Source organism: Lipophrys pholis, assembly GCF_963383615.2.
Source record: "Lipophrys pholis genome assembly, chromosome: 6".
Taxonomy (NCBI): domain Eukaryota; kingdom Metazoa; phylum Chordata; class Actinopteri; order Blenniiformes; family Blenniidae; genus Lipophrys; species Lipophrys pholis.
Window position 1 is genome coordinate 24,860,130 of NC_137629.1, and position 20,224 is coordinate 24,880,353.

General features: G+C 42.7%; 4 protein-coding genes across 8 annotated transcripts; 1 reads left to right on the forward strand and 3 right to left on the reverse strand.

Annotated features, from left to right (window-relative positions):
• Positions 1-316: 316 nt before the first annotated feature.
• LOC308111048 (membrane-spanning 4-domains subfamily A member 15-like) lies at positions 317-3,011 on the reverse strand. Of its 3 annotated transcripts, none has more exons than XM_080465761.1 (6): positions 2,645-3,011; positions 2,429-2,539; positions 1,882-1,938; positions 1,637-1,703; positions 1,296-1,409; positions 317-1,056 (listed from the first exon to the last, which is right to left on the reverse strand). In XM_080465761.1, exons 1-5 carry the CDS (start codon positions 2,774-2,776, stop codon positions 1,297-1,299), a joined length of 480 nt encoding a protein of 159 aa, XP_080321887.1. In that variant the 5' UTR covers positions 2,777-3,011; the 3' UTR covers positions 317-1,056; position 1,296. The 3 variants fall into 3 exon arrangements, with proteins under 3 accessions (XP_080321887.1, XP_080321886.1, XP_080321885.1); XM_080465760.1 differs by having other exon boundaries at positions 1,637-1,768; positions 2,645-2,981; XM_080465759.1 differs by having other exon boundaries at positions 1,637-1,768; positions 2,636-2,953.
• A 69-nt stretch (positions 3,012-3,080) lies between these two features.
• Positions 3,081-7,646, reverse strand: tmco6 (transmembrane and coiled-coil domains 6). 2 transcript variants are annotated; one of them, XM_080465762.1, is made up of 12 exons: positions 7,437-7,646; positions 6,225-6,331; positions 6,035-6,147; positions 5,760-5,943; positions 5,561-5,665; positions 5,370-5,461; positions 5,169-5,285; positions 4,965-5,079; positions 4,338-4,518; positions 4,106-4,200; positions 3,838-4,005; positions 3,081-3,739 (listed from the first exon to the last, which is right to left on the reverse strand). In XM_080465762.1, the coding sequence occupies exons 1-12, from the start codon at positions 7,525-7,527 to the stop codon at positions 3,611-3,613; spliced, it is 1,497 nt and encodes a 498-aa protein (XP_080321888.1). In that variant the 5' UTR covers positions 7,528-7,646; the 3' UTR covers positions 3,081-3,610. The 2 variants fall into 2 exon arrangements, with proteins under 2 accessions (XP_080321888.1, XP_080321889.1); XM_080465763.1 differs by having other exon boundaries at positions 3,445-3,739; positions 7,283-7,631.
• Positions 7,647-8,197: 551 nt separating this feature from the next.
• LOC308111161 (uncharacterized protein) lies at positions 8,198-13,384 on the reverse strand. Of its 2 annotated transcripts, XM_080465945.1 has the most exons (9): positions 13,342-13,384; positions 13,128-13,214; positions 11,936-11,988; positions 11,771-11,844; positions 11,326-11,375; positions 11,062-11,227; positions 9,212-10,474; positions 9,032-9,129; positions 8,198-8,911 (listed from the first exon to the last, which is right to left on the reverse strand). In XM_080465945.1, exons 2-9 carry the CDS (start codon positions 13,203-13,205, stop codon positions 8,879-8,881), a joined length of 1,815 nt encoding a protein of 604 aa, XP_080322071.1. In that variant the 5' UTR covers positions 13,206-13,214; positions 13,342-13,384; the 3' UTR covers positions 8,198-8,878. The 2 variants fall into 2 exon arrangements, with proteins under 2 accessions (XP_080322071.1, XP_080322070.1); XM_080465944.1 differs by lacking the exon at positions 13,342-13,384 and having other exon boundaries at positions 13,128-13,310.
• A 934-nt stretch (positions 13,385-14,318) lies between these two features.
• prpf19 (pre-mRNA processing factor 19) lies at positions 14,319-19,889 on the forward strand. Its single transcript, XM_080465949.1, has 16 exons — positions 14,319-14,542; positions 14,749-14,898; positions 15,657-15,733; positions 15,990-16,131; positions 16,260-16,333; positions 16,448-16,513; positions 16,604-16,645; positions 16,740-16,814; positions 16,894-16,969; positions 17,066-17,175; positions 17,311-17,466; positions 17,601-17,670; positions 17,753-17,926; positions 18,062-18,144; positions 18,955-19,060; positions 19,158-19,889. Exons 1-16 carry the CDS (start codon positions 14,524-14,526, stop codon positions 19,253-19,255), a joined length of 1,518 nt encoding a protein of 505 aa, XP_080322075.1. The 5' UTR covers positions 14,319-14,523; the 3' UTR covers positions 19,256-19,889.
• Positions 19,890-20,224: the final 335 nt, after the last annotated feature.

Here is a 20,224-nt window from a genome sequence, read left to right on the forward strand (position 1 = left end):
TTTGTGATTCCTGAAGGAAATAAGACTAATGAAACGGTCAAGCTATTCTGATCATTCAGTCAAAGTGGTTTTAAGATGAATGAAGGCCGTCCTCGTTTATTTGGGGGAAAAAAAATAAAAAATAAGACCCTGAATAAAACTACCAAAGTTACAGTTTTCATCTTCCGCCTGAAAGTTTGTAACCAGCTCACTTCACTGCTTAGATTTGTAGCTCAGTGGCTGAACAGAGATCATACGTTTCGATACGGAAGCTGGAATGTTTTCTTGGTTGAACATGAAATGTGAACTAAAAAAATAGGATAAAATAAACAAGGACAAAAAAGACAAAACACATTTATTGCACCAGATAAAGCAAAAGCTTTGAAAAGGCAAGCAGGGTTAAGTATTCATTCTTTCAGTGAGGATATTTCTCATTGTAGTGCTGACCAAAATCTACATGAAATAAAGCGATAGACAAGGAAGGTCTTGCTGTTCTGATTCGGTCTTTTTCCTACTGAAACTTTTAGATGTTTTGTTTCTTTACATTGTTTCTGTCACTTTAACTGAGGCACGTAATGTTTGATCTTTATCTGCTGTTGTTTAGGTTGAAATGGCGATGAGTAGAAATGATGTCAAAATGTGATAAATACTTGGGTAAAGCACTTGAAATTCCATTAGAGTAACAAAACATTTGGACATCAGTCCACACAAAAAGAAAGTACACCCACACACACACACACACACACACACACACACAAAACAAAATCCTTAGGCGGACAAAAATAAGAGCATTTCATGGATACCTAACTCTCCTAAAAAGTATAATGTCTCTCTCACGTGAGATTCTAAAAATAACTTTAATTTAAAACCATCTGAATACAAAAGCTGAGAAAAGTGTTTCAGTAAGAACTTATTTGATACAGTCTACAGAATCTAGACTTTTTTTTATTTTTTTAAAGAATAAATGGCTGCAGAAAAAACCCAAAACTGTGTTAAGTAAATGTAGAATACTTGAAGTAGTTGACCTTAATCAGGCGTCGTGTCACCTGGTGGGTTTGTTACACACTGGATGACAAACTGATGCATATACAGAGGTGGGAGAGAGAGAGAGAGAGAGAGAGAGAGAGAGAGAGAGAGAGAGAGAGAGAGAGATGGATAAGTATACAGTATACACTAATAAAAAAAATCCAGTGGCTGCACAGAATAAGCTTCATTATTCTGCGCACGTGGTCACAAATATCTCCGAAAGTCAAACTACGAATGTGTACATTGAAATTAAAGCGCCGTAATAGACAACAATGACGAGGAGGTATTACCTCAGTGCGTGTGGATTTTAGTCCGAAACGTGCAACTGTACTCAGAAAGATGAGAAGCGCCAACACGCACATGGAGCTGATGAACAATATGGTCTGGATGCTCAAAATCTGCACCTAAAGGAAAACAAGGTCAAACAGAATGACTGAAACACTGAAATGATCTATGTTGTAAAGCCATCCATCCATTCGTCTTCTCCCGCTTCTCCCTTTCCGGGTGGCGGGGGTGGCAGTCTGAGCACTGTGTCACCCAGATCACATTGCACCCATTAAGAACCTTTCCTGTGGGTGGTGAGCCCACGGGAATATGTTATAAATGGAATATATAAAGAAATTCCACTCACCACTTTGTAGAATTCCCAGGTCCCGTTCCGCTGATACATCCCAACATTTGTGCCAACAACGAGTATCCTGGAGCCAAGAAAGGCGAATAATCCCAAAATGGAAACAATATACATGGCCAAACACACCGTCACCTGGGAGAGACGATTTAACTGTGATTTTGTTGGAGGAATCCGATTTGTTTATCGGGACTCGGTGTGTGCAGCTGAATAAGTTTGATGGAAAGGAAGAACTCACACACACTTACCATCCTCTTGGATGGTTGTCTGTCCGTGTAGATGGACAAAATCCCACAGACAGCAAACTTCAGAATAATACAAAGACAAAATATTTACTACAAAACTAATGTTTACGTTTGTTTGTTTTTCTTACAGCTCCTTTCTAAAGCAGATTTATGTTTGTTCATGAAAAACCCAAGTCAACTGCAGAAACAAAACAATTGCTGTGACTCTATCTTGAAATTCAAAACTCACCTCTATTGGCATGATGTTTAGCGTTACAGATTACAAATCATAAACTTTCATTGGTCGCCAGGCAACGAAAAAGGTTCAATAAACGTAACGCAATACTAATATGAGCAAGTACAGTATGAGAATGAGAAGCTTCGGAGATGCTGGTTTGATTCTTGATGACTGTTGTTAGTTCTGATATCTTGGGACGGCCAATTTAAAATAACTGAGATAAGAATTACCGGACAGGTACGTGTGTCTTTATACTTGAAACTAATATTCACAGAACTTGTTATGCAAGTGTGAAGAAACACAAGCGACGTATGCCAGCAGAGTGTTCTGTACCAGAGCTCCTTCCCAATAGGGGGGGTAGAGAACATCAGAAGACACCTCATCAACGTAGACCAGCTGGACTCCCATCAGCAGCTCGGCACAGCCGAAGATCAGAAGGACAATCTGGGAAAGAACGACTGACGTTTGTTTACGTTGTTACCACATCTTTCTGTGACTCACTTTCTACACACTTGGAAAGTACTTGGAACTGTCCCACACATGTTTTACCCCAAAACTTCTGGGATCTTTCCGGAGGAAGCGATGAAGAGGCTTGTTGGACATGGACACCCTGTCGCACGGCTCCTGTCTCCCATCCGTCCCGGTTTTTCTCTCTGTGGTCGTTGACACCGAGACCTCCATGGCTATAAACTAGAAGCAGTGTTTCGTAAACTCACTCAAACCAGATACTGTACGTTTCTCTTTCCTCGGGTAGGATTTGATAGTTGACAAGCTGCAGAATTCAGGAAATGTAGGACTGTCGAAATACTTTCAAAGTCTGCACGAGGGTATAGAAAACACAGAACCCCACTTTGTGGCGGAGACCTAATGAGGCAATCTTGTGGGTGGAAAGAGGAAATGGGGAAATTTGATTCCTTTCTTTTCCTTTTTTTTTTCCCCCATTGAGGGGAGGAGCAGAAGATTGTTTACACCATGTCCACCCGCACAGCTGGAGTGACTTTTCTCCGGGTGTTTATTGAAGAGAATACTGCAAGTTCAGAACAATAAAGGACAAAAATGGGACATGATCGGCTTTAAGATCATCTTTAAAACACTTTCCTTGTTGTTACCCCTGACAACCGTTATTTGATTTTTTACTTGATTTATAGTTTATATTCATCATTATTTGTTTTGAGCTACTTTTCCTTCTTTTTTTTTCCCAGATGAAACTATCAGATTGTAAAAACTGAAGTCAACCAGCTGGTCATTTTTCCATTTAGGTTAACTTCAGGCCTGAACTTAACAAAATTAGGTATCAAAGGATTTGTGCAATCTAAGATATATTAGAGCACTATAGACCACAGGATATTGATAAAATTGATCACTTTATTGTAAATATGTTTCTAATGTGCGATAAATGAATTGAATACAGTGTGATGCAAAAAAATAATAATTTAAAAACTTGTTTTTAATCCAAAAGATCTCCATCCATCCATCCATCCATCCATCCATCCATCCATCCATCCATCCATCCATCTACTGTTGGGAGCACCGTAAGTGATTCTCCAATAGGTATGCAGCCCTTCGCCTCATCTCTCTTTCACTGTTGTACTGAATCGGTTCCAAAAGTGAAATCCCGCCTTGCATCACAAACTCATCCAACACCTGAAGAAGAAAGACAATCATTTTTAATATACTGACTGAGTGTTGGTCCAAATGAAGCAGGAGGATTCATTTTCGGTTTGAGTGTTCCTTTAACTTACCTGCTGACTGCTTACAACCAACATGTACAGGACATCTAGACTCAGGGTCACAATTTCTTGGCGGGCCATTTTGAGCGTGGTGCGGAGCGCAGACAGCAACCCAAGCTGTGCCAGCTCCACACAGAACTCTTTCTTCTTGTGGGCAACGTTTGCGAGCGTACAGAGGACCTACAGTAAGTGCGACACGTCATCCAAGGTCAGTGGAGAGTCTCAGGCAAAGATGATCATATCAAACATCCGGTGAAGTGTGTTTTCAGCCTGGACTGACCATGGTGTTGATTCCTCGAGAGAAAGACAAAAGCTGGATCAGTCCCGGGACCAGGTCGAGAGTCAGGAGGGCCGAGCAGAACTCGACAGAGTGAGCTGGAACGAAGAAAGATGGGAGACACTGTAGGATCGGTCCGCACTGTGGTTCCCTCTCAGGTTCTGCTTAAACCTCACACAGTTTAAACCAGTACATATGCGTGCGCTCCAGATTTAACAGAGATCGGAGGTCAAACCTGTGAGGTTGTTGAGGACCCAGGCGCTCTCTCTGGCCAACGACGGCTCAGTGTGCAGGTAATACTGGAGGAGTGCGCACAGAGCAACCACAAGGTGAACGTCACCAACTTGGGTGCTCAGGTCTTCCAATGGGCAAGACGACAGGAAGTTCCCCACACACCTCAGCAGTGGACAGACAAGCTGGAGGGGACACATTACAATCTGCTGTGATTTATGTGGAATAAAGTCAGATTGGCTTTGAGAGTATGGATGAAAAAAAGTTGCCGTTTAAAATTGCTATAGAAAAAATGCAGTTATTCAAAATAAATCAATACGATTTTGATCTTAAAGGAAACATTTTTGCAAGATGAAGACAGACAACATTTATATACTTTAGTTTTTGATCATTGATTTCCAACGAGAAGATATGATGCTTTTCTTCGTACTTTAAGCTGAGCGTTCATACAATCAAACTATTGATAATAAATATAATATAATACAATATAGAAATTCAAGGTATTGCTTGATAAAACAAAGCTAAATAGAAATGACTGCCTCCATATTAAAACACATGAGACGAACAAACAAAACACAAATACACAAACAGAAAATGACACACTGTATCTGATGATTTTTTTTTTTTTTACCAGTTCTAACCCATCTTCCTTCTTTCCTTCGGTCACAGCACCACCTAGTGACACTAAGAGGGAACTGCAACGTGACAAAGCCCCTTGAGCCAGCAGTTCTCTCTTATCTGCAGAGCTGAGAAGAGATTTTCACAGAAAGTTATTCATGCAATATTATCTACAAACAAAAAAAAACAAAGTGACACCATTTCTGGCAGCTCTCACCTGCATGCGAGGTAGTGCAGGCACCACGCACACTCGATGGCAGGAGCCAGGCCAAACTTTGGGTCAGGAGTCAAGACAGACAACAATTGTGACGGTAAGCTGGAGGCCAGGACAGTCCTGCCAACGGAGAGAAACATCTGGGTTTAATGTGAACAATTCATCAGAAAAAATAATACATTTTAGAGTTCGGAGTGAGCTTACGGGATTACTTTCACAGCTGCATCTTTGCTCTGGAGAAGCTGAGAGAGGGTGAACCCCACAGCCTCCACAACAGCAAGGTTATGTCTCTGATTCTGGAAAGACACAGAAAAAACATCAACAGAGATCTGGTAAATGTATTAAAGGTGTGCTGCTATGAAGGATTTAAAAATGACCAAAGCAAGTTCCTTCACCTCCATGCAGTTGGCGAGAGTTGGTATGATTCCCTGAGCCAGGAGCTTCTCTTTAACAACATCGCTGTCTGGGCAAATGTTACCGAGTGTGTAGAGACACAGCTCCTGTGTGCATATCAACATACGAACATGGAAACTCCAAAGTTTTCAACATTGTTAAACAATGATTATATCTATACTGGTGTAAACGGGGACACACTGTAAACTTGGTGCTTGGGCCCGACAGGTAGGTGAGCAGGTAGGGGGTGGCAGGCAGGCAGGCGGGCGCCACACTGGCGTGGGGAGAGTTCGACAGCTCGTGAAGACATCGTGCGGCCTGCAGACGACACTGGGCGTCCGATCCGGTGAGGAGGCCGACCAGCAGATGCATGCCGTTCTCCTGCCTGCACAGAAAAGACAGATTCATGGACAACTATAAGCCAGGGGAGACAGGGACGGAAAAGCTGCGACTGGCAGCCGAAAGTGCACTCATACTTCAAGAAGGTGAGCTGTGCTGACGGGTCACGCAGAGCCTTACTCAAGGATTTTAAGTGGGCTTCCTTGTCCGGTCCACTGTGCTGAAGTTTGTGGAACAAACTGACCACATCCTGCAGGCACATGGCATTCACCAGGTTGGTAAGAGCTTTCACTTCATTCAAATCGACAGCCAACGTCCGTCACTCACCTCTTCTCCTGAGGTGGTGTCCATGGTAACATCTGGCAGCTCCTCATCTTCATTCAGCAGGAGTCTCTTGCTCACAAGCTGCTTGTCCCTGCGGGCCTGTCGAAGTTCTACAGCAGTAGGAGCAAAACAATTTACACGTCATTCAAATGAAAGTGACCTGTCATTCCCAGATACCCTCAGCTCATCGTGGTCAATTTCAGGGAACAAGAAAGAAAGGATGGTAAATCTATTCATGCAAAATCATATATTGGCTTGAATAAACTTACTTAGCTTACATTATTAATTAACTAAAAAATATATATAACAAAGAGGCGCAATAGATACCAGTATGGTGTTTACGTTTGAGGACTGTCAATTTTACTGGTACAGTAGTTGATATTGTGTGCTATCATGGCAGAAAGGGAATAACTTTGTAGTGTGTGTGTGTGACTATCTCTGTGTCTGGTGGCCTGTCCAATGTGTACCTTGCTTTCTCCCCCCCTGCACTCAGCTGGGATCCATCTCCCCACAAACCTGCAGTTTTTTCATTTGCGTGGTACGACCTGACTGGATTGATTTAGTTAATATAATTATAGTAGTAGTGGGAGTGCAGCATTGGATTGTGGTCCCCCAAAGCATTGTTTCACTGCAAGAGGAGGTTAACCAGGCCTTTCTGTGTTGGAAGCAGCATGTTCTCCCTGTGTGTACATATCCGGCATTCCTGCTTCATCCTTCGACACATAGAATCAGAACACTGAAACAGTCACATAGAAAAATGATTGACTACATTCTAAATAGGTTATATTCTAAATAGGTTCTGTGGTGTCTTAAAATAGCTATAGATGTGAATGTTAGCGTGAACATGATCGTGTTACTGTAGTCAAACCAGGTCTATGAACTGAATGGATGTTCGTGGAAATGGTTAAGAAACTGGTTTTAAAAAAGACTGTCATCATCCCAATTATGCATGACAAAAATAAAACAGACAGCGAAACATCATTCTACGGTAAAAATAGACGACGTAGTCACAAATAACGACTAAACACGTGTCAAAAACTTGCAGAGGGGATTTTCCTTACGTGAAATGTCGTTTGGTCTTTCCTATTAAAAGTGCGGATTTTAACCACCAGTGACGCTCGTGACAGAGGTGATGATACTCGGTAAACTAGTTAAAATGAGTGAGCGTATGAGACGTAAACAAACGGTGTTGTGGGACGGACAGATTCAAGTCACCTTTCTCCTGCTCTCGTCTCTTCAGCCGAAGCGGCTCTAAACTCTCCGGATGTCGACCGGCTTTGTGACGAACTTTGTTCAACCTCCACATTTGGAGATCAATAAGTTGATGAAAGAAGTAAAACTAAATAAAAAAAAAATCCCCTTCTGTTTACTGTGGTAACGATACGGATACTCTTCTTCGTCGTTTGTCTTGACCTGCCGCAGCTCCTGCACCGCCACCCAGCGGTTACTCCTGCCACTGCCGTGCCACAGCGGGATGTCCTATGGCTGCAGCGCCGCCCAGAGGTTACTCCCACCACTGCAACACCACCTAGAGGTTACTCCCACCACTGCAACACCACCTAGAGGTTACTCCCACCACTGCAGCACCACCCAACGGACACTCCTGCCACTGCAGCACCACCCAGCGGACACTCCTGCCATTGCAGCGCCACCCAGCAGACACTCCTGCCATTGCAGCACCACCCAGCGGACACTCCTGCCATTGCATGTATTTATAAAGAGTTCAGACATTTACCCTCTCCTTAAGGGCATTTTCATCCTCATAGAATACAACACTGTTAACCATCACACTATAAATAAGACACACCTCAATAATAAACATAAAGCAGAGTTTTTAACCTTTTCATTGTAAACATTGGAACATATCAGTCTTTTTGACAGGGGATTTAACAGCGGTTACTGTTTTGGACGACATTGGACTTGACAGACAAAATCCAGACTTTTAACACCAGAGACGAGACATAAAGCGGGCAAGTCGATTTAAAAAAAACCATGGTGTTTAATTTTGTATTAAAAAGGAAACTGTCCATATAAAAGGCTTTATCAAACATTAAAAAAATACATCTTTACAAAAACAAATGAAGCTCTCCATTCTAATACCGAAATTGTTAAAACAGTTTTACTGTGAATAAATACAAAGTTTGTAAGAAAAAGAGAAAGAAAGAGCCGTATCTATCCTGCACAAAATGTCTGTTTGGTGGGAAATCAAGGAAATGCATGCAAGTAATTAAATTAATCTGGCAGGGTCAATTAATAATCAGTTTCATATTTTAAGCAAACTTGGCAGTCAAATTTGCCCGTTTTTTTTTTTTTTTTTTTTACATTACAGCTGAAGAGTTTTAAGGGAAAATTCCTGAGTCTGAAAAAGACATTTCTTTACGAATTACACACCCATAGCTTCTTCTACATTGTCATTCATTTCTTTTAAACACATCAAAATCTTGTAGAGAGAAAAAAATAAAAAAATAGACGGAAATACCATGACACAGAAAACCACAACAACAACAAACTAAGTACCAAAAATAAAAAATTTCAGTTGATTTAAGTGATTCCTCCACCCATAATGTTCCGATGAGGGGAAAAAAATAAAAAATAAAAGGACAGAAAAGCTGCTGCCTTCCTCCGCTGGTTCTGCAGGGAAGAAGGGACAAACATCCTCACGACGCGGTGTCCTCAGAAGATTTCTTTTTCTGTGTGGAAAAAAAAAAACCCCACAAAATAAAGTGAATTATTCAACCTGGAAGTCATTACTGTTTCACCATCACACCTGGCGGGGAGGAAGGAGCCTGAAGGTGACGGCGCCGTCTCACCTTTTTGTGGCTATTTGAGGTGGTTGGTGTTGCTGCGACATCGCGGAGCGACAGCTCAGGCGTTTGGGGCATCTTGGCTGATTTTAATATGCTTTTCACTGAGAAAACAGAAAACAAAATGGCCATAAAGTCAAACTCAATAAACCTACTTAGGACTGACGTGTGGTTTTTAGAACTCACGTTTCTTTTTCTCTGTATTTGGCGTCTCCAGTGTGAACGGAGGCAGCGGCTCCCCGTCAACACAACTACCTTTCTCCTTCTTCTTCTTCTTCTTCTTCTTGTCTTCAGGCGTCTCTTCTATATCCCCTAAACTGCTTTCTGTTGACTTTTCTTCCTCCACTTTCTCACAAAATGAACCATTTTGATCAACATTGTCCTTCAGTTTAGTTTTTCCTTCGACAGTCTGCTCAAGGTTCTCTCTCTTCTTCTTCTTCTTTGCCTTCTTTTCGTTCGGTTCTGCACTTTCCTCACTGTCGCTTTTCTTTGTCTTCAATGTTTTTTCTTCAGCCGTCTGCTCGGAGTTCTCTTGTCCTTCTACCGACGGTTCGACTTGTATTTCTGGCTCTGAGCTCCTCTCTCCGTCCGCCTGCTTCTTCTTCTTCTTCTTCACTCTCTTTTCCCCGGGTTTGGGCTCAACATCCTCACACTCGGCCGCCGTTTCATTCGTCAGCAGCGGCTCTGTATTTTCTTGAACTCCTTGTTCCGAGTTCCCCTCAGCGTCTATCCTCTTTTTCTTCTTCTTTATTTTCTTTTCTCCAGCTTCATTCGGATCCACCTGCTCCGAAAATCCCTCGCCGCTCTTTTTTCTCTTCTTCACTCCTTTTCCTTCTACGTGGGCCGGATTTTCATCTTTGTCACTTTTCCTCTTCTTGGGTTTCTTTTTTCCCGCCGCCGGCTCCGACGCGTCCTCATTACCAGTGCCGCCGCTTTTATCCTCCTCATCCTCATCTCCTTCATTTCCCTTTGCCTTTTTCTCCGCCGGTATATCGGCACACTCTTCTGCCACTTTATTCTTGTGCTTCTTTTTCTCTTTACTCCCTTTTTCTTTTCCACCTTCGCTCGTCTCATTCGCTCCCACGTCAACGTCGCCCGCCTCTTTTTCTTTCTTCTTCTTCTTCTTCCTGGGTTCGGACGTCGCCTCGCCCGTTGTTTCTTCACCGACGGCTGCCGTTTCCTGTTTGGGCGAGGAGATAGTGGAATCCGTCGGGGTGCCGGGGGTCACGCTTGTCGTCTTTTTCGGCTGGCTCTTTCTGGGCGAACTTTTCTTGGTTGGCGCCGCCGCGCCCCCGTCCCCATCTGCAGCCTTCTCAGCTACCGCGTCAGTCGTTTGACCGGGAGGCGCAGGTTTGGCTGGGGGCTTTGCTCGGGGCTTTCGGACCCTTTTCTTGGGTTCGGGTTTGGAGTCCAGAGCGTTGATGCTGTCCATCTTCGCCCGGTCATCCTCTGCAGACGGAAGAAAACAAAACGCAGGACGGGCATTAAAAGGAAACTTGGCCAAAGAGCTCAGAAAGCATCGCCGCGGGCGGGCAGCTGCTGGTTGTGTGGAATAACTGTTTTCCAGTGGTTGTTCTTGGGAGGTACCACTCAGGTCGCTTCGGGAAGGGAATATTAATTTTACAGCGAATGACTGAAAATTTAAACTTTCAGATTGATCAATTAATAAGTTTCGATGTAAAAGGGGTCAGTTAATAGAATAATAGTAATCATATTTTTCCCCTTTCTGTTGTCAATAAAAGAAAAAAACTATTAAGATTCACTTCCATATTCCAAAAAAAGGACAGAAAAGCTTAAGCCTGTTGTCAGATATGGAAGCGACATCCCCCCAACAACCCCAAAATATTCACACTATACTGTCAATATTTACTTAAGACAAAAATCCAAGTGAAAGTGGCTACGTCTTATTAGAACTGCCAACAGCAAAATGCTGTCGACACTTAATTTTGTGAAATTAGAGGCCAACTGTCGACGCCGCCACGCCTCAACAAACTCCCTCAGACACTTTTGGTTTGCACGCACACACTCCTCCCTACCCGTCATCGTTTGGAGCAGTTTCTTCCATTTCTCGACGTCCAGGCTGCTGTCAGAGTCGGAATCAGCGCCGCCTGTGGTCTCGTCTGCCTCTTCGGTCTTTGACTTCTTTGCCTTGACACCCGCTGCAGATTTACCGTCACTTTTTTTCCTTTTCGCCGGAGAAGCCTGAGAACGTAAAAGAACAAAGTATATATGTGCTGAGCGAAGTCTGAACGTGTCGCAAAAAAAAAAGAAAAACAGAAGCAAACAAGTGGAAAACTCACCGTTTTTGACTTCTGAGATTTATCCTTCTTGTCTGAAGGAGTTTTCTTAGCTGAAAGTTTAACAGATGTTAAAATACACTCAACAATTTCCATTACTGTATTTTCCAGACTGTTAGCCGCTACTTTTTTCACACGCTCTGAACCTCACGGCTTAAACACGGACACCGCTAACTTATGGATTTTAATAAGCGATTCGTGCTCGATAGGGGGATGATGCGTTCAGGTGCGTCATGTAACTCTGAACTTTCATTTATTCTTTTTAAATCTGCAGCTGATACTCAGGTGCCGCTGAATAGTCTGGACATTACGGTACTTATCTTTCTACTTCCCCAAAACTACTGCTGTTATTCTAAAGCAGATTCTGTAGTGCAGGGTGTCCCCAGCCTTCGCCTTCGCCTTCGCCCCTAGAATAGAAGATGGATGGATGACAAGAAAGAAGCTGCACCTTTGGTCGGCGTTCCTCCCCCTTTTGATTTGGTGGTTTTGGCTGAAGCGGTCCGCTTTTTCTTTTTGGAGGCCCTGTCAGCGGTGAAATCAACAGACACGTCGTTATGACAGACGTCCGTTCACGTTGTTTGTTTCAAGAGAATAAATGGGAGCTCACGCTTACTTCAGCCATGAACTGTAGATGTCTTGTAGGGATGCAGATAGATTTGTCTCCACCTGCAAGACAACATAACATTTACAGTATAAATGGATTAGTAAAGCATTTTTTACAAATAATAATAAAGACTAGAAATGTAATACATTTATGTGTAGAAAGCATTTGTCATAGCGTGGAAGGCAAAGCTGATGGGGGGGGGTTTTATGCAGTAAAACTATAAGTTGTGATATTATTCATCTATATTAGTTCTTGTTTCACAACCCATTTGAGCTTTGCACTCAAAAGATGGATCACGTTCCGCAAAAGTACGACTGAAAAGTGTAGTTATCGAGAATTGATGTTTGGATGCTTCGTTAATTAGTGATTACAGGCCCATATCAAACCTGCCTTTCTTAAGTACGATTATTGAAAAGCTGGTTTTTACTAATGTTATTGGAAAAATCTGAGAATGAATGAATTTTTCATTTAGAGAGTTCAAAAAAGAAGAAAAAAGCCAAACTCTCCATTGGAACTCTTTTAAACTGTTTCTAAAGGTCTTGGATGGTGATTGTAATAATACCGTAAAATATTGTGATGTCATCGAGAGGCCAGAAGTTCAACACATTCACATGGACCTCGTTGGTCCAAAAATCTTGCATTAAAAATGTAATGCCCTAAATCCAGATTTTCATCCATTTGAATATTGGAACATATGAGCTGCATTCAAAATCTGCTGTGTCTGTGTGAGCCGGGCGAGGAGGAAGTACTTCCTCTCATGGTGCCAAGCCTGATTGTGGGAGGGTCAAAGGGAGGGCCTATCTTGACTGGGATTGGCTAAACCCTCGATGACACTATATAGGGTTTGACTTCTGATTTGCTCTTGGAGCGCACACACACACATTTTGAAAATTGAAACAAGCCTGGGAGAGAGATAATGAACTTTCTTCAGCTCTGGGGCGTCATTCCCAGGTATCAGTACGCATGTTACATGAAAAACCATTAGAAAGTGAGTTTTGCTTACTTTGACCCCTTTATACTCAATCATGAATGCAGTTACTATAAAGCCATGGAGTTTTGAATGACACAACACTGCATCACTGAGACTGGGTCGCAAACGATTTCTTGTGCACGTGAATCACCCACAGAAACACGCGAGATCAAAACCCTGGCTCAAGGTGCAGCAGCTGAAACATTATTGCAGTCAGAGAGAGAGACGGACCTGTGGGCTGTGCCTCTGGAGCTCATCTGCAGCAGAGCCGAAGCCATGCTCCTTCAGGTGCGTGTAGATCAGCTGCATCAGCTCCTGCTGTGGTGCGTTCACGGACATACTCAACAAACGACAAAAACGGAGCGCGTGCTCACGCAAAAACTGACGAGCGGGCCGAATTCACAACAATTAGCTTAGTTCATGCTGAGGACAAAAAAAAACGCACACTACCGAATCCCGCATGCTCCCACGTTGAACTTTCACCACAGGATGTCGTTCTGTTTGCCAACCGCAATGCACCCTGGGAGCTGTAGTTTTTCATTTGTGGCGTTCAGCTCACAGGTTCATGCAAACATTCGTTTTTCTGTGATTTCTGCTTATTTCCTTACTTAAGTAACACAACTTGACATGCTGTGGTTGTATTTACAGTTGTTTACAGAATGGTTTGGGTCAGCGACCCTTTTGTTTCTGATTGGTTCATGTTTGCCTGAACTTTTGATTTATCCCGGTGAGAAGTGAGCGAGCGTCGTAGTACGGAAAACCGGTTAATTCCTGAAGTTATCTCGATAAGAGAAAATCCAGCTTCATAGTACAGGCCTCTGGAGTCATTCCAGTTTACTATGGGCGAGGGCAATGAAAATCAAAAATCTACAGCCAAATCAAAGCACTACTGGAGTCCTCACAAACAGTGACACATATGACCACATCACTTCAGTTGTCAGGCCTTTTCCCTGATTTCCTGTCATTCAGAGACTTTAAAAATAACAGGAGGGGTCTTCTAACTTCTGGATGGTTTACGCCTGCTGTCCAATTCTGGAGATGACCTGCTTTCTGTCCTCACAGTCAGAAACAAACATGCAGAAGCAGCTTTTAGCGATGCAAACTGCAAAATGTAGTTACTTTAAGGCACGCTCCCAGAAATCTGCAGGAGGGTTTGAACTCTTGGGTTTTTGTTAAAAAGAAAACTATCCAACAGTTGAAGACATTTCTGTTTGCTGCTGCATTTTGGCAAAGCAAACCACTTTATTATGCATTTTTCACGTTGGATTGGATTTTGAACTGCCTTTTTGCTTAAAATGTGCTTTATGAGTAAAGTCGCATTGGTGACACCTGGAATCTCTAAGTATTTTAATCTTTCATATTTTGTGATTTACTTCTTTTGCATCTGGTTCCTATGGATACCCTCATGCAGTTTCCATTCTTGCCGCAAGGGGGCAGTCTCGACATTGAAGCTCGGTTGAAGCGTAGAAGAAGAAGCAGCTCCGTTTGTAGCGGCAATGAAAGGACAGCGTGTTACTTCCAATTCAAGCAAAACATAAGTAAAGTCTTCATTAGTGGTTATAACTTTATATTACTGCGCAAGCACAACTCTCGCTTGAGAAGAGGCCATTAGGACTGCGTCGGAAAGATGTCTTTGGTTTGTGCAAGTAAGTAAACGCGCGTTCATTGATATGACGGAGGCAGTGGAGGTTAGCTAAGTAGCGCGCTAATGCTACTAGCTGCCACGGCTAACATTAGCGGCCATGCATTACCGCCTTCCTCCCCAACTAGTCCCGTAGTTTGGTTCGGGACCGTTTCACTGGTGGCTTTGTGTTGTTTTAAGTAACGGAGTTTTGCCTGTACTTTCACGTAGTTTCCAACGAGGTGCCGGAGCACCCGTGTGTCTCTCCGGTGTCCAACCAGGTATTTGAGCGCCGGCTCATCGAGAAGTACATCGCAGAGAATGGGACGGACCCGATGAACGGACAGCCGCTGTCCGAGGAGCAGCTGGTAGATATCAAAGGTAAAACTACCGACGTGCACACAGAAGGCTCTTCAGAAGGTCACAACTATCCGAGGGAGATGTATTTCATGATGAATGTCCATTCATGTAAAAAAAAACTTACAAAAAAAACAACTTGAAACGCACAGAAATACCAATTTGCTACAAAATCGAAATTATTTTCAGTGTTTGACGTGACTAATGATTGGTAATTTATTGTTTAAATCATCAGTTCATTATAAGTGGGTTAGTCGCTACTCTCTCATCTACATTTGATTTACTTTATTCATTTGGGAGAGTTCTATTGGACTCTTCAAATACAGATTTGTAGACATAGAAAAACAAAGTACGTGCACTGGGCGTTTACAAGTTTTCTTTTTCTTTTTACCCTTTCTGCTCTGGCTCATTCTACCTTACCGTTGTGCATGTCAGTTGGTAATAAGACATGATATATCTGATGAGCCCCTATATTGTTCATCTGATTATCCAGCTCCTATTAAAAGGTCATGTGACGTGGATCACTGCGATTCGTGGTCGCTTATGTGCCAGACTGCTTATATATAACCAAAAAGGAAGTAGAATTTATAACTCTCTAATCATTGCTTTACTAATCTATTATAGCATGTAGTTCAAATAAACTCACAATGTGTATTTAGAGTACACCGCTGTTGCAAAGTGACTGTCTCATATTCATTAACTTTCCCAGAAACCTTGTACATTACCGTGACCAGACAAGACTAGACTCATTAAATGGAGCTTGTTCCTTTTCTCTGCTCTAGTGTCCCATCCTATTAGACCAAAGGCGCCATCTGCAACAAGCATTCCAGCCATTCTCAAGTCCCTTCAAGATGAGTGGGTAAGCGTTGTCATCTCTGTGGTTGAGCAAAGAAGAAACCCACATCAAATCACTGAAATCATCTGTTTTGAACTTACTGGTGTCTTTTCCTCTTTGCGAATATCTGCTATTGGGGGTCTATTTCTTATAAACATGTTGCTATATTTGTTTGTCAAAGCTACTTTAAGACATTTGCGTCAAATTGATAATCCCTAAATAGTTGTTGCCATTCTCGTTTTAGAATTAATATTTTAAACAATGAATTCTTCTGTTTCAGGATGCTGTTATGCTTCATAGCTTCACCTTGCGACAGCAGCTGCAGACAACTCGCCAGGAACTGTCACACGCCCTTTATCAGCATGATGCGGCCTGCAGAGTCATCGCTCGACTCACCAAAGAGGTCACCGCTGCAAGAGAAGGTGAGCTGACTGCTGTTTCTTTCTAAGTGCATGAATGCGCTTGATTAAATTTGACACTGCTGTCAGATCAACATAACACTTTAGATCTCGGGGTTCTTACGAGGTTCTCACCTTTATCCCCCCCACAGCTCTGGCCACACTTAAACCCCAAGCTGGATTGATTGCCCCTCAGGCAGTCCCCGCCTCTCAGCCGAGTGCAGCAGTAAGTTACTGAATGAACCTGTGGGAAAAGAATACTCTCTACACCCATCACTGAGTTTTCAAGCCTTCTTCAAAAATTATTATTATTTTTAATCCTCTACTGTTCTTATTTCAGGGTGCTGGTGGAGAGCCGATGGAGCTTAGTGAACAGGTGGGAATGACCCCAGAGATCATTCAGAAGGTAAGCGTTGATTCTTTTACTCCTGAAGAAATCACTGTTGGTCTGTGAACACTTTTAGGATGTTTTATTTAAATTTTTTTATATTTACAGCTCCAAGACAAAGCCACCATCCTCACTACAGAGAGGAAGAAGGTATTGTATTCCTCTTCTTAGGATGTGACTTTTATTCTCTATTACCTCCAATCTACCGCCACACTCTTATTTCTGTATTCTTATCTGTTCCCAGAGAGGAAAAACGGTCCCAGAAGAGCTGGTTAGAGCTGAGGATCTCAGCAAATATCGCCAAGTGGCCTCACATGCTGTAAGTGTCGATCCACTAAAATCTTTTAAACCTGTGATGTGATCTTCACCGTCAACAATCTGTCTCCTGCTGCCTTCAGGGTCTTCATAGTGCCAGTGTTCCTGGTATTTTGGCTCTGGATCTGTGTCCCTCAGACACCAACAAAGTGCTCACCGGTACATAACATTTGATCCGACTCGTACTTGATGCGTTCACATCCAAGACGTATCAAGAATCTGCTTTGTGCCACTGACCCTGTTGTGCTTGTTCAGGTGGAGCTGATAAGAATGTGGTGGTGTTTGACAAGAACGAAGAGCAGATTGTGGCCACACTGAAGGGCCACACTAAGAAAGTCACCTCTGTCATCTACCATCCATCCCAGGTAACGCTTGGTCTGTTTATCACTTCAGCAGGAACCAAAATCTCCACACATCGTCTCCTAAACAATCAGTGACTTTAAATATGAGCCATTGTTCACTATTTCTTCAATCTCTCTCACTTTGTTTCCCCCCTCCAGTCTGTGGTTTTCTCTGCATCTCCAGACACCACCATCCGCGTGTGGTCCGTCACAGCAGGAAACTGTGTGCAGGTGGTGCGTGCCCACGAGGCTGGAGTCACTGGGCTCTCCCTACATGCTACTGGAGATTACCTGCTCAGCTCCTCTGAGGATCAGGTGTGTGTGTTTGTGCAGCTTTCAACGATACTAGAAGAAGAAAAAAAAGTCTTTGTAACTGCTTCAAAACTAACTGGTGTATATGGACCTGTGTGCAATAGCAATGGATAATAACTGGTTTTGTTTTTCTGCAGTACTGGGCCTTCTCTGATATCCAGACCGGTAGAGTCCTCACCAAGGTCACTGATGAAAGTGCTGGCTGTGGTGAGTGACTCGATACTTTACCATTTAACCCGCAGTGTAAAAAGAGACATCCTATGTTAATGTTTCCGGTGGCTCTCCTCAGCTCTCACCTGCGCTCAGTTCCATCCTGACGGCCTCATTTTTGGCACCGGCACGGCCGACTCTCAGATCAAGATTTGGGATCTGAAGGAACGCACCAACGTGGCCAACTTCCCCGGCCACTCTGGACCCGTCACCTCCATCGCTTTCTCCGAGAATGGATACTATCTGGCTACAGGTCGGCGCCACTGTTGCACTTAACTGTGTTCTGAAATCTGCGGTGACATTACAGATGTTGCACTTGCGTTACTCGAATCTCTGCCGTATTCGGTTGTTGTTGAGGTCTAACATTACAATGGATGCTTTGCTCCAGGTGCCCAGGATAGCTCTCTGAAACTGTGGGATTTGAGGAAGCTGAAGAACTTCAAGACCATCACACTGGACAACAATTACGAGGTGAGAAATATCATATTGGCATTTAATTGCTTCCTGCAGTTTAATAAAATATCTATAGTGCTCACCAGTCAATAGAATTGTGATATACTGACTATGGCACCCAAGTGTTCTGGCTTGGAGGAGAGCTTAAACTAGACTGTGCCAATGATTATCCTGGATTAGATATTTACATGAAACGTTTTACATTTGTTAATGTGTAAGTAAATATTTCAATTGGTAACCTTTCAAGGTGTTGGTGCACAAATGTGTAAAGTTTCCCGGTGTTTCTTCTTTCACTCAGTCTTCAGTCAGCTAAACCCACCACCTTGATGATTTAACTCTTGGGGCCACGTGCAAAGTGAGGCTGACTGTGGTGGGCTGAACCTCAGGTCCTCCTCAGTCCTGCTCAATTGGAAAATATCAACTTTAAAAACGGTTGCAATCGGCTTTCTGTCAAGTCAAGTTTTCTTTGCATATTAGAAAATGATAATTCAAACATGAACATGCCAAGGAAATCCTGCAGCCACCTGGAGAACTAAAACAAAGCACTTTGATTGCATCCATTTTGCACAGTAATTGTCTGATCACTTCTCACTCCTTACCGTTTGCCAGGGATGGCTAAAGAGCCAGTGTTGCAGTTTCAAACAAAACAAAACAAGTTTTATTCCTCCATAGGCTTGTGTGAGAAACAGTTGGTCATTTGTGACATGTGAAACACCCTATCTGCTCCCTTAATCTGAAATAATTCAGATTGATGAAAGTTATCATGTAATAACTCTTGTGATGGGCAAGTGTCTCATGTTGCTGTTTTTTTTTTTTTCCCCGTTTCAGGTCAAGTCCCTTGTGTTTGATCAGAGTGGTACTTACCTCGCTGTGGGAGGTTCCGATATCCGTGTTTACATCTGCAAGCAGTGGTCTGAGGTCCTCAACTTCACAGGTGAGCAGAAGAAATGTTGTTCTCTCTCCTAATGTTCAAACATTCCTAAATGATGAAATCCCGACTGTCAAATGTCTAATGAATCCCCTCATTGTAGATCACTCGGGATTGGTAACTGGAGTGGCCTTTGGAGAGAATGCTCAGTTCCTGACCTCCGCAGGAATGGATAGAAGCCTCAAATTCTATAGTATGTAGGAGAGGATGATGCAGTCTCTGTCCTGGATGCAGTCATTTTTAGAAAGAAAAGAAAATACTGCTAATTTTGCTTCTCTTAGTGTGTTAGTCCTCGTGTCCAAGAAAGAAATCCAATGAAATACTGTTATGTTGTTTTTTTTTGTTTTTTTTTAAACTGCAGCAGGAGTAAAGTGTTTAGTTAAACAACTGTTTGAAATTCAAATGTTAAAATGAGACGCAGAGCCTGCTTCAATCACCTCTTATTTGCCAGACATTGATTTTATTGTAGATTGCTTGTGTGTTGGGACGTTTTCAGGCGATTATGATACAGCTCTAAAATATACTACATGGAAATCTTTAATTGGCCGTCAATAAAGTGGCTTCTCGATGTAGACCAGCTTCATTACTACTTTCTCTAGGGGGAAATGAAAACACATCTCTAGTGATATACAGTCAAATTGATGAATGATTCTGTGTGAGGTTTGTGTTTCTCTCTAAAGTTTTATCCACGTTTAAGTATCCCTCGGTTTAATTTTTCTCTATTCAAACCATTTTTTCCCCTCAATTGTATATTTCTCACCTCTTGATGTTGTGTACGAGTTGCACCTCTGTTCTTTTACAATAAAATATCTTTTGTATTTCCATGCAAGTGGCTCGCATTTGTGGATCATTGGTGCAAACAAAGCTCGAAATGTCTCATTTAAAAACGACTCGACGTGTCAGACACATTTCATGGCAGGTAGAAACTCATTAAGATGTACTGTTGACTGACTAAACTCCATGTGGAACCATGCAGTGAGGGCACCGGACGCCATGGAAGAGTCACTCATCCGTCACAACCAAAGTTACACATTCACAGTTACTGGCAAAGATTCCAACCTGAAGTTACATTTTGAATGACCGTGTCAATCTAAGCAGTTGTAATTTGTCTCTAGTCCATGTGCTTGTTTTTGTAGTTTTAATGTGATTTATTTCTGTGGTTACTGTCCT

Excerpts from the sequence above, each read along its gene's own strand:
- LOC308111048 (XM_080465759.1), bottom strand. The coding sequence starts at position 2,776 with ATGGAGGTCTCGGTGTCAACGACCACAGAGAGAAAAACCGGGACGGAT. Across the intron at positions 2,540-2,635 it reads GAAGTTTTGGGGTAAAACAT|ATTGTCCTTCTGATCTTCGG; the intron begins GTGTGGGACAGT and ends GTTCTTTCCCAG. Across the intron at positions 1,769-1,881 it reads GACAACCATCCAAGAGGATG|GTGACGGTGTGTTTGGCCAT; the intron begins GTAAGTGTGTGT and ends CGTCTCTCCCAG.
- tmco6 (XM_080465762.1), bottom strand. The coding sequence starts at position 7,527 with ATGTGGAGGTTGAACAAAGTTCGTCACAAAGCCGGTCGACATCCGGAG. Across the intron at positions 4,519-4,964 it reads AGGAAGATGGGTTAGAACTG|CTTGTCTGTCCACTGCTGAG; the intron begins GTAAAAAAAAAA and ends TGTCCCCTCCAG. Across the intron at positions 4,006-4,105 it reads CTCGAGGAATCAACACCATG|GTCCTCTGTACGCTCGCAAA; the intron begins GTCAGTCCAGGC and ends CACTTACTGTAG.
- LOC308111161 (XM_080465944.1), bottom strand. The coding sequence starts at position 13,235 with ATGTCCGTGAACGCACCACAGCAGGAGCTGATGCAGCTGATCTACACG. Across the intron at positions 11,989-13,127 it reads TCCAGAGGCACAGCCCACAG|GTGGAGACAAATCTATCTGC; the intron begins GTCCGTCTCTCT and ends GTTGTCTTGCAG. Across the intron at positions 11,228-11,325 it reads AATCTCAGAAGTCAAAAACG|GCTTCTCCGGCGAAAAGGAA; the intron begins GTGAGTTTTCCA and ends TTACGTTCTCAG.
- prpf19 (XM_080465949.1), top strand. Across the intron at positions 16,514-16,603 it reads CCCCAGAGATCATTCAGAAG|CTCCAAGACAAAGCCACCAT; the intron begins GTAAGCGTTGAT and ends TTATATTTACAG. Across the intron at positions 16,815-16,893 it reads GCCAAGTGGCCTCACATGCT|GGTCTTCATAGTGCCAGTGT; the intron begins GTAAGTGTCGAT and ends TGCTGCCTTCAG.